The sequence below is a fragment of the Bicyclus anynana genome, chromosome 2 (genome assembly GCF_947172395.1).
Source record: "Bicyclus anynana chromosome 2, ilBicAnyn1.1, whole genome shotgun sequence".
NCBI lineage: Eukaryota > Metazoa > Arthropoda > Insecta > Lepidoptera > Nymphalidae > Bicyclus > Bicyclus anynana.
This window is the reverse complement of record NC_069084.1, coordinates 7,171,122-7,183,439: the sequence shown is the minus strand read 5'-3', so window position 1 is coordinate 7,183,439 and position 12,318 is coordinate 7,171,122. Positions and strand designations below refer to the sequence as shown.

Below are 12,318 nucleotides of genomic sequence, written 5' to 3'. Positions count from 1 at the left end.
GGCTTGAGTAAATGCATTACGGTAGTTCCTGAGATTAGCGCGTTCAAGCAAACAAACAAACAAACTCTTCAGCTTTATAATATTAGTATAGATTAGCGATGTCTACCCCCCTAGCCAAGTGGCACGTCGATTCTCTTTCTACGACCGTGAACGTTTCGAAAACTAGAAAGATGTAAGGGAATGACATTTGCTATCGAGAGGTCACGTAATCAAGATCTGTACATGTCATTCCCATACATTTTTCTAGTTTTCGAAGCGTTAGCGATCGTAGAAAGAGAATCGACATGCCACTTGGCTAGGGGGGCGTTTCTGTGATGTAAACTTACCCAAACACACCAACAGCGACGGCGGCTTCTCTCAGAGCTCGCTCCTGGTCCATATCCCGTAGCGTTTCCGGCCGTATAGTCGCAGTGTTTCGAGGCTGACGTTCGTTTTGCACTGCTGTAGAATAAGAAAACAACATTATTTTAAAGAATATAATAACAAATTTAAGCTAACTTATACTAATAACTAAAAAAACACGCCCACTTGGGACGATGGCAAGAATACTGGCTGCATTTCCGCGTTTGGAAGCTAGGCTAGATGCAAACTGGCACTAAGTTTACTCGTACTAACCAGACATATTAAACCTTCTATACAATAACAAATAATGTTATTTAACTCCATACTTGCCTAACGTAAGTATGTACCTAACATAAGTAGGTATCAATGGTAAAATGTGCTTACAAATTTTAAACCTTTACAAAATTATGACGGACTGCCTCACATAGAAAATCAATCAATTTGATTAAAATTTCACCTGAATTATGTATTGAGTGTATAGTTGCCTAACGTACGTACATAAGTAGATATCAATGGTAGAATGTGCTAATAAATAAACCTTTATAAAATTACGAAGGCTTGCCTCACATAGAATATCAATCAATATGATTAAAATTTCACCTGAATTATGTTAAGTGTATTGAGTGTATCAGAAACATCCATAGTATATACCTACATAAGTGCATGAATGCTACGTAAATAAATAAAAACGCTAACGCTTCATTTCCGTGGTCTGGCTGTCAAAGGCTTATTTTCGTCCTTTCAATAAATTTTATTAAAGTAAAGATACAAATATATTGAACCAGTATGTGTTATAAAGTGGGTAGGTAGGTGATTTTCTCAATCGAAGTTCAGTGGGGGTACGTTGATCGGGCGAGGCAATAAAATCAAATGGAAGCCTTCTGCGCGCGTGGGAGGGTGAGACCACCCACCGCTCTAGCGAATAACCGCGTATGTGGCATTTTATCTGCAATTCTACGAATACCTATTTTCGCAGACATTAAAACTATTCATAGGTCCACATCTTTTACATTAATCGAAATTTAAAGAAATTAAACAATTTTTTATTGGTATTGACATCTATCGATGTTATTATTAAATTTTCAAAAAATCTAGTATGAATTTGAACAGTAGAGTTTTTTTGTTAATTATTTATTTAATAATTCACAAGTTTATTTAAAAATAATATTAAAACTACCAACTTGTATTGACTACCTAAAGCCTACATATATTAACTACTTATTATAAAAATAAAAACCATTTACAATTTTTATGCTTTGCCTCTAGATAGATAGATCAAGTTGCCCTGTTGAATTTCGAGTACGGCTTTTATAATCACTATAAAAGGCGGCACTATAATCTGGAGACTAGTCTAGTCCGGAGATATTTAAGTCAAGATCAATTTCGTAGTCCAATGGAATGGTACACAGACATTGTCGCAATCAGAAATAGATCGACAGCTTCATGAGTTCTCTATCCCAGACCTGAACATATTATTATGTTTTTGGCCTGACATCTAAGGCTCAAAACCTAAACTTATCGATCTATAGCTGAAACAAAGCTATTATCTTTTTTTTTTATTATTCTTTACAAGTTAGCCCTTGACTACAATCTCACCTGATGGTAAGTGATATAGTGTCTGTGTATGTTGACCCAGAAATTTCTGAAACATTAGTAATTTAGTTTAAGTTTAATGTTGAATTTAACTTTGGAAGTCAACAGTGACTGTTATATTTTATGAGCGCCAGCTAGCATACAATAAGGCAATATAAGAATTTAGTAGTAGGAATGTAAGAAATAATGAAAATTCTAAATTATTGGCACTTACTACGTTTTCTTACAGACGCATCGTTGTAGCACAGAGTAAAGATACGTAGACTGTACATCGGGTCGTATGGAAGTAGGTCTTGCTCTATTTTATGCACCAACTCTACGTGACTTAACTGTAGATATTTTTTTGCTCTATGCAGAACTGAGATTGTATTAGGGTTTAGGACATATCCCTACTGCATATTATTAAATCAATAGGACTTTCTAGAACGTGTTTTAAATTGTCCTTACTTACTTCATGTAACCTCGATAAAGGAGAAAATATAACGTAGCTGGCAATAAGCATGATAATCCTTGTAAATACCTACCTTAGTTACAATGCCCAAGTTGTCTACTTTACTTTAAGTTTACTAATATTGTATAGCTAAAGAGTTTGTTTGTTTATTTGAACGCACTAATTTCAGGAACTAATGGTCCGATTTGAAAAACTAATTCAGTGTTAGATAGTCCATTTATCGAGGAAGCCCATAGGCTATATATTATTTCCGTATTCTTACGGGAACGGGAACCACGCAGGTGAAAGCGGGCGGTGTCAGCTAGTGTGTGTGTGTAATCGTAGTCACATTGTAGCTTTTGCATTATTTTATTTCACGAACTAGCTTGCGAGAGTTGTGTGCATATGTCTTTCAAATTTCACAATGTGATCACAATTTTTGATCTAAAATTTAATTCCAACGGTTTATATTTCATACGGTTTTACTTTTGTTTAAGATTACATCGTAGATCCTAAATTCTCGCTACACTACTACGCCGTAGGCTTAGGTAGGTAGGTTCTTGAAATTAGCGCGTTCAAACTCTTGAGCTTTTTAATATTAGTGTAGACGTTACGGTGCGGTGCTACGCTCTGAAATTATCAAAAAGTTTGCAGTATTTTGTTTCTGAAATCTTTAGACTAATTTGTGGTTAACTGCTATTGAGGTGTCTGGGCATAGGTACCTGATTCCATCTAGTGAAATAAGTTTAATCAATCTGTGCAGTACCACCACAAATAAAGCAGTAGTTAACCCACACTCACACTATCCCCCCACTATAAATCAAACGCCCCACCCACATCCGGCCGCAGCCATGTTTGAGGTCACATTTCCTCGTGAGAGCGAGATAGATATACTTTTTTCAATGTATGTACACTATTTTTGATCTTTACCTTAGTTAGGCCAAATATTAGTGACGCGTCTATCATAATTTGTTTCACACATGAGTCACCATAGCTTCACACTTTCGCACCTTTTTCGGATGGTCGATACGAAATGTGCACTCAATAGGATATATTCTGATCTATACCTACTATATAACATTCTGGATCTACTCAATCGATTTTGTAAATTCTTTTACCACTAGAAAGCCACGTTATCTGTGAGTGTCATAGGCTATACTTTATTCTCGTATTCTCAGGCGACCGCGAACTACGTGAATTAAACTACGTTCATACGTTTTGGCTTTCTAGATTTATGTCATTCACCCCATCTCATTCCTTACAATTACAATAATTACAAAACATGGTTTTTCAAAGTTTTCTTTGTTTGTAACTCCAAGGCAGCCTTTTATTTTTACTGTTTTAGGTATATGAAGTTACGTCTATAAAAGTTAATTTTATAACAGCACAGTAAGAGCTAACTTGTGCTAGTAGGTATGTTATTGTCACTGTTGACTTTCAAAGTTAAATTCAACATCCAACTTGAACCAAATCACCAATATTTCAGATATTTCTTATGTCTGGGTCAGCATTCACAGACACAAATTTGATTAATGGACATGAAAAGAAAGAAAAGTACATAGAATTGATTTTTCACGATATTCAGCGATATTTAAGTTCGATTTTAGAATTTAAAATTTATATTTAAGTTCTGATAATAAATAAATTTATATTTAAGTTCTAATAATAAATAAATTTATATTTAAGTTCTGGTTGCACTTTTTGTTTTGTTTGTTTTTTACACATTGAAATTTCAGTATCTTTACAAGTTTCGGATCCACTTAATTATTGTTATCTTTAAATACAACAATATGGCCCCTGCCTCCGATTCCGGAGGGTGTGGGTTCGAATCTGGTCCGGAGCATGCACCTCCAACTTTTCAGTTGTGTACACTTTAAGAAATTAAATATCGCGTGTCTCAAACGGTGAAGGAAATCGTGATTAAACCTGCATACCAGAGAATTTTCTTGATTTTCTGCGTGTATGAAGTCTGCCAATCCTCATTGGGCCAGCGTGGTGGATTAACCCCTTTCATTCTGAGAGGAGACTCGAGCTCAACAGTGTGCCGAAAATGGGTTGATAATGATGATCTTATTAAATCCTAAATCTACATTTGAGAGCTATGATCTTGTGATCATAGCTCTCAAATGTAGTTTTTCTCTTGGATTACAAAAACTAAACACGAAAACAGGAAAACACAAAATGAATAATAAAATAACCCTTTGATATTGTCATAATTGAAAAATAAAATCACGTAGATCAGGTGCGAGCCTCATCTGTTTCACATCCCTAATCCATTTAAAGCGATGTCGAGTTAAACACAGCTATCCTTTGCACACATACACAAATCCACCCATTTCATCTCTTTCAGTCACCGCTCCTGATCCACCGTTAGTGGTTATTGATTCCAGAATACGTTCTCATACTATTATACACTCTCGACCGAGGACCTAAAGTTGATTTTCCTACGTGCATGGTTAGGGATTTATAATTTTGACAATTGAAAAGGCGACCCTAAGCCTTTTGAGTTTGAACTCATACTTGTTCAGCTTAAAAGTTAGAAATCCGTCGCATTATTTGATTGCCACCAATTTACGGTTAATTGAATTTGGTATTTCATTCCCAATGCTTTAGGGTCCACATTTGTGTAATGTACCGTTTCGGGTTGTAGGCGATTAATACAGGATGGATTTTGGGGGTTTATGGTGGGATTAAAATCGCATTAATCAGCGTCTATAGCTTTAACTCGGGTATAAACAGTTAAGTGTTAGGGTACACGACGTTGGATTTTGAGTACGCTCATGATCTACTTTACGTTTTCAGAACATGACCACTTTCCTTAATATCTTATATAATATTATAAGTAACCAGCGAAGTATTCCGCTTTTATTAGGTAGCATATTTTTGAAACAAAAGATATTTTAGTAAAAAAATTTAAGGTTTCCCAAGTTCTTAACAATCTACTAAAAACAAAAATGAGGTTAGTTTTTGACAAAATTGAGATTTTGTTAAAAACCTGCAAGCCCAAGCTTTCAAGGAAGCTAAGGACAATAACAGGTAGGTACCTTCTCTAACTAAAAAAAATATTCTACTTGAAGATAAACATTGCACGTACGATAATATTTATTATAATATTTTTGATAGGCTTCCGAATACATCCTCGTATAAAAAAAAAATATTATAATTGGTCCAAAGTGGACCTTGTATGTTTCAGTCTATCGCTAACCACTAAACAACCAAGACCTTATTTACGATATTATGTAATCAGCATTTACATATAATAAAATTATTTCTATTTACACTTCTGTTCACGACGATACAGCTCTACAAAAGGTTGCAGGATTAAAATGTAAAGTCACCCGATTAGCATTTCATTTTACAAATGAATCTTCAAGTTCTTCCTTTTATGTCTGTAAATTTTGTCAAAATCCAAAATTAAATAAGTCAACTTTATTTTCAAAACTAATTTAAAAATCTAAAATTAACCGCGTGTTTTGTGCTGTGCTTCCAATATATCAAATTTATGTAGGTTGCTACCTAAAAGCGTTAGCTTTTAGCGATGTCTGTTCTGTGGTTGCTACCTTTTTATAAAAAAAACATCTTGATATACTTATTAAGGTAGACAATAGAAAACTGCATATTAATTATGTTACAACACTAATTACATTAAAAAAGAACCTTAAAACGAAACGTGTAAAATTAAAATAGACGCTAATGAACTCCACACAGGCGTTTGAGAAAGCAGAGCATCAGAACCCCTGGATAACGAGATTGTCGTGTCGACATCTCAAAGTGTAACCGAATTAAGCTTTCCTTTTCACGCGAGAGAGCCGAGAGCAAAATAATATGCAAAGCTTAAAGCAATAAAGGAACAACTAAAAGAGCCTCCCGTTGGGGGGACGCCGCAGGGAGGTATCCTCGGTCCACGTCACTTCAACAAGTACAAAATCTTTTTGTCAATTCTTTTCGTGTTAAATTGGATCAGTGATTCATTGTTCAATACGTTATGGTAATCGGACGGAGTTTGATTGTTGGATTAGATTACCCACTCTTCTTAAAATGTTGTTTCGAATTTCCGTGATAACATTGCTGTTTTTATTAACTATCTTTATACGTACCATTAATCTTATAAATACTTAATTACAGATTTTTATTGTATTCAAATATTTTCTATATTAGATTTCTAAATAAGTTGTAGGTTCATTTATTTAATTGTATTTAGAAGTTTATAAATACAATAGCTAAACCAACAACAACAATAGCCAAACTAGAATAGCTTTATGTACAAAAATAGTCTCTAAAATTTGCTGAAACATACGTAGCTCTCAAATTAAGTTTATACCAAACTATGTAAATAGTGGTTAATAACAATCTCATTTGCATTGTTCATTAACAAATAATGATCATTACGTACTTTCTAATATTGTAAGCCGCAATTTGCAAATATCTAAATTAATGATGTGGTCAAACGCCCCTCCAGCGGGGGTGCTCATTTGAATGTAAAGCGTGAATCGCCCGCGGCTGTGCTTTGTAGTTTTTGCTTAATTATCTGTATTTGCGAGAATGTGGCATTCGTTATGACGGAGGCGTGGATAGACTTATTAAATTGCGCTTAAGGGTATTATGAAATACACGTTGTTAGCAGAGGTTTTATTATCATTTTTAGTCTTTATAAGACGTGCTCCTTTGCAATTGATATTGTATTAATATGAAATAATAATAATACATTAGTAAAATGTTGTCTGATAATTTGGTTCAAGTTAGTAAAAAAAAAACTAATATTATTACAACATTTGGGAACAGAATTAACATGTAGATTTTTGTTAAATCCAAACGATTATTGAAAAAAAATATATAGAGATTATTAAATACTTATAATTACAAATAGTTTTATGTTTAGACATCTATTTACACTAGGTGATGTGTGCTTAAACATAGATTAACGTTCGTTTCATGTAGGATAGTCCGGGTGACAGTTCGTTTCACTCTTGAAAGTTTGCTGCGATTCACGATAATAGTATCATCATACAGGTGACTGACACCGTACCCATGCTATCTGACAAACACTTTAAGGCTAACAATTTGCTTACAAAAAGTAACGTGAAATTAATTTTTGTTTAATTTAAATAAAATCTAAAAAGCATTCCATCTTTCAGATTTATTGTTAATAAAATTTCTATAATGACTGTCGTATAATATTATAATGTAACAAAGAAAAATAATAACTCTCAATATCAGCGTTTTTATACAAGCACACTAATTTCTATCGTTTATCAAGTTTTTATTTCGGGGCACCCAGTAATACGGGTTATCCACCTAGTACAGGGGCCCTTGCTACTTGTTTGTAAGACTTGGTTGACGAATAAAGATTTTTTCATTTTTTATTTCATTTTCATTTATGATACACCATAGAAATAAGACCTTCTCACCGCTGTCTACAGCGCTTTCTTTTATTAAGTCATTTAGAAAGACAACATCCAAAAATGCAAGGAAGTTCTCCTACCCTTCCTAATGTTTTAAAATGTTTTAGATAAAGGCAAAAGGGTAAAAAAATATTCGGCCACGTGGCGACACGTGCCCACCGCGGCCGCTCGTATACAAATTAGGGCTTATGGACCCAAAAAAATGTTCGCATTTAAAATTTGAAGTTAAGTCGCGCATACGATTGTTAGTTTAGTTTACATGAACGGCTTTGGTGTAATAATTTAAATGCGTGTCCTTGTTAGTGAGATTCAAGATTGACTATTGGTTATTCACTACCTCGGTGCCTTATTGATAGGCAGTCGATTTTGTGTATTATTATCTAATCTATCTACATTTGCATTGCAACCTTTCGTTGAGCCATCATCATCAGCATTGTCTTTTTGATAGTCAGTCGGTTTTGTTTGATATTAGTATCTAATCTATCTACATTTGTATTGCAACCTTTCGTTGAGTCATCATCATCAGCATTGACTTTTTGATAGTCAGTCGATTTTGTTGATATTAGTGTCTAATCTATCTACATTTACATTGCAACCTTTCGTTGTGTCATCATCATCAGCATTGTCTTTTTGATAGTCAGTCGATTTTGTTTGATATTAGTATCTGATCTATCTACATTTGCATTGCAACTTTTCGTTGAGTCATCATTATCATTATCAGCATTGTTTTTTTGATAGTCAGTCAATTTTGTTTGTGTTAATGAGATTCAAAATTGTTTGTTGATTATTCGCTAGTTCAGTGCCTTATTGATAGTCAATCGATTTCTCTATCTCTATCACGATCGATCTTCATTTGCATTGTAACTTCGTTTCGTTGAGTCATTATTAGCGTAGACTTTTTGATAGTCTGTCGATTTTGTTTGATACTTAACAAGTTTGATTGTTTGATGTTAATCTAGCATTAACACTTCGTTGAATTATCATAATCATTATCAGACTATTTTTTTAATTCTATGTAAAATTATAAAATGCCTTTTATTATTTGTAATCAAGAGACTTATTTAATTTCCCACCTGAACGGATGACAACTCGAGAACAGTAATTTAACAGGTATTTCCGATTTTCTCTATTTTTAATATATTTTCTCGAAAGAAAATTAATGTATATGTAAGAGTAAGGCTGGGTACATCATGCATTATTATATTATAGTTATAATTTTTGACCGACTTGAAAAAATTCTCAGGTATGGTTTCCTTTTCTATGTTTTTCCTTCACTGTTTGAGACAAGTGATATTTAATTTCTTAAAATGCACATAACTAAAAATTTGGAGCTGCATGCCCTGGACTGGGTTCGAACCTACACCCTCCGAATCGAAGGCAGATATCAAATCCACTGGGCTATCACGTATCACGATATTTTATACTTAATTTCAAATGATTAGAATTAAGTTCTTTTTCGGGGTCCAAACCGCAGTTTTTTTTCATTAAATATTATTTATCGGTGAGGAAGCTTCTGCACTTTGTTAACAAGTAAATTAATACATTGACTAGCTCCACACTTAAAATCAATTACTGTTTTTGGCGATAACAAAGCGCATAAGGAGGGGTTCCACGCTTGTCTGTACCAATATCTTCTCGCCTAATTGATTCTGCGTGTGACGGGAGCCAGTCTGCAGATTTGTCGGTTTATGGCTCTGTTATATGTTTTGATAGGTTATGACGTGTGTGTCCGTGGGAATGACGACTTATTTGTTTTTTATTTATGTTTTTACTCGCTTTTGTCCGCGGCTCCGCGCTAAATTCGGGGGAACAAAGAGTCTGTACCGATTTTTAACTTCCTACCTTGAAAACTGCGAATACTCCCATCCCCTCTTGTAAAGGGTTGGGGCGAATTTAAAAAAAAACGTTTTTTTTGTCACAATTTATTAATCTGCATACCAATCTTTATTTTTAGGATTTGGATTCGTATTTCATCATAATAGGAGGAGGCCACGGCATGTAATGTTGGCTACGTTCAATTTAAACTGTGCAGTTTTTACTGTGCAGTTTTATCATTTAATTTAATCAAAATCATTTTAGAAAAAACTGTACAGTTCTCAGTTTTGCTTACAGGGACGTTTTAACTGACAGGTTTGACTGTACAGTTAGAACTGCAGGTATGTAGTAAGTTTGCTAATAACACAATTCACAACAAATTTAGGCGTACCTTTTACCTATATATTTGTTCGTAGCAAAATACTGTAATCGAGCTGTCAAGATAGTAAATAATCAAGATACATGCATTTAAGCAACAAAATATTTCGAATTTAATTTTAATTTATTTTTTAAATATTTATGTATTTATTATTTTGAATAGATACGTTTATTTCCCCAATCAGCAGTGTATTTATCGGGGCATCGACCATATTTCACTTCTGATGACGGCGGAACGGACTAAATACTACTTCTGATAACGGCTAAGCCGTAGCCTCAGTTCAGGTTCTAAGCTTTTTGTGTCAAGGATGGCAAGATACACAAAGTAACACTATCGGTCATTATTGGAACGACCATTTAACTTACAACTACAGTTCTATTCTCTATATTGATCAAGTACAGCGCTGATACCATCACATATAAACCAGAGTTATCTATCATATGGCTAGGAGTCAGCCACCAGCTGATGTCAGACTTGTAACTGATCCGATAAAATGTACCGTCTAGGCGCCATTATATATAACTCTAACTGTACATAGGTAATGAGCTTAAGCAACACTCAAAAAACCTCTGTCTACGCAAACAGCACAGCTACAACTATTGACGTCAAACGTATATTTACTAGTTACCTCCGAAGTATGATAACATGAAGCAATTACAACAAATAGACATTAGGTATTTACACAAATGGCGGTACAAATACGAGTATACAAAAATAAGTAGCTTACAAAAATTACTCACAGAGAAACTCACCATCTTTATTCATGCCCATGGTCAAACACTTCTTGAGACGGCACGCTTGGCACTGGTTCCGATGAGCTTTGTCCACCACGCATCTGCCTGTGCCGGCCTGGCATCTACACAATCAATAAAGAGATCTATATATAGAGATCTATAAGATAGATATATAAGAGATCTATATACATTACTAGCTGATGCCGCACAGTTTCAGCCACGTGGTTCCCGTTCCCGTAGGAATACGGGAAAAATGGAACTATTTCAATACCTTTAAGTGCCTTTAAAAAAACTTTTTTTAACGCCTGATTTGGCCGCGCAAAAGTAACTTTTCCGAGCAAGTGAGATAAAATTATTTTTCTACTTTTTGTATCACAACTTTTATTTGTTCTATTAAATGTACGAGGTACCTACATACCACTCGATAACTGCTTATTTTAATCTATTTACGAGTATGTTATTATAGAATAAAAAAATAGAAAGATAGGAATTCTTACGCAGAACATTGTAGGGAATATAGGTATTTATAATAATATAAGTAAAAGCCTCCACTCGAAGTAGAAAAGAAAAAGCAATCAAACCAAACCAATGTCTGTAAGAGGAAAACTACTGGAATTGAATAGCAACAATCTGCCGACCCGGACTAATAAAGATTAAAGATATTTCATTACTCGTAATCCCTCATATAATAGGCTTACGTCGGTTGACATTTGTTGTAGTCGTCCTTTGAAGGGAAACCAAGTTCGATATAACTTTTCGAACCGATAAAACTCATGCTGAGATTAGTCATTTCATCATCATCATCAATATCATTATTATTTCTTATCAGCCCATTATAGGGCCAGACCTCTCTGTTTTTGGCAGAGGTGATATGGAGCTAAGACCCACCAAGTTGCTACAATACGGGTTGGCGAGCTTGGAGTGATATTGGACGACTTGACGAGTTCTCCGAGGCACTGAGACCTTCCCAATTTCGGGCTGTGAAATTCTTAGAAAAAATACAAACTCATATAATTACCTAATTGAAATGTATCTCGTAAAGTTTTAAATATAGACACTTAATAGTCTGGTCGGGTAGTGTGGAACCTGCAAATTGTTGGAATGGGAGGAAAAATATAAGCCATACCTCATTCGACGCGGAATCAAATTCTCAGAAATATTTCATTAGTAGAAGTTGTAGTTTTTATAACCTAAAAACGAAACCTTGAAATAGGGCCTCAGTTGTTTCACTATAACTCAAAAACTATCAGCGATATTGTAAATTTTAAAAACCCCATAAAGAAGAGAAAATGTGCTAATAAAACTGTAACACTCAGAAGTCGGCATCGCTTGTACTTTTCTTTTCATTCTATAGAATTATAAATAGAATAGATAAGATTAATTAAGTAAAATTCAATCGGTCTTAGACCACCTAAAAATAAAGTAATTAATACGAAAATACTACAGAAATAGACATAAAATCGCCATATCAATTTAATTCTAAATCAGTAACCGAATGAGTTGCAATCTCTATAATATTATGGTTGAATGCAAAAAGGATAACTTTAACCTACAAAAGACCTCCGTGAAATCAATTTGCTCACCATAAAGAACCACATGTCACACTTGACCATAAGGGTGCAT

The 12,318-nt window shown here is 34.3% G+C and overlaps 1 protein-coding gene across 1 annotated transcript in view; it reads right to left on the bottom strand.

Annotated features, from left to right (window-relative positions):
* Positions 1 to 12,318, bottom strand: part of LOC112043779 (photoreceptor-specific nuclear receptor) — a 30,342-nt gene that overhangs the window by 10,750 nt on the left and 7,274 nt on the right. The window contains exons 4-5 of the mRNA XM_052885120.1: positions 10,714 to 10,817; positions 327 to 441 (exon numbers count right to left, since the gene is read on the bottom strand). Of these exons, the coding sequence (XP_052741080.1) occupies positions 327 to 441; positions 10,714 to 10,817 (219 nt within the window). The remainder of the gene's footprint in view (positions 1 to 326; positions 442 to 10,713; positions 10,818 to 12,318) is intronic.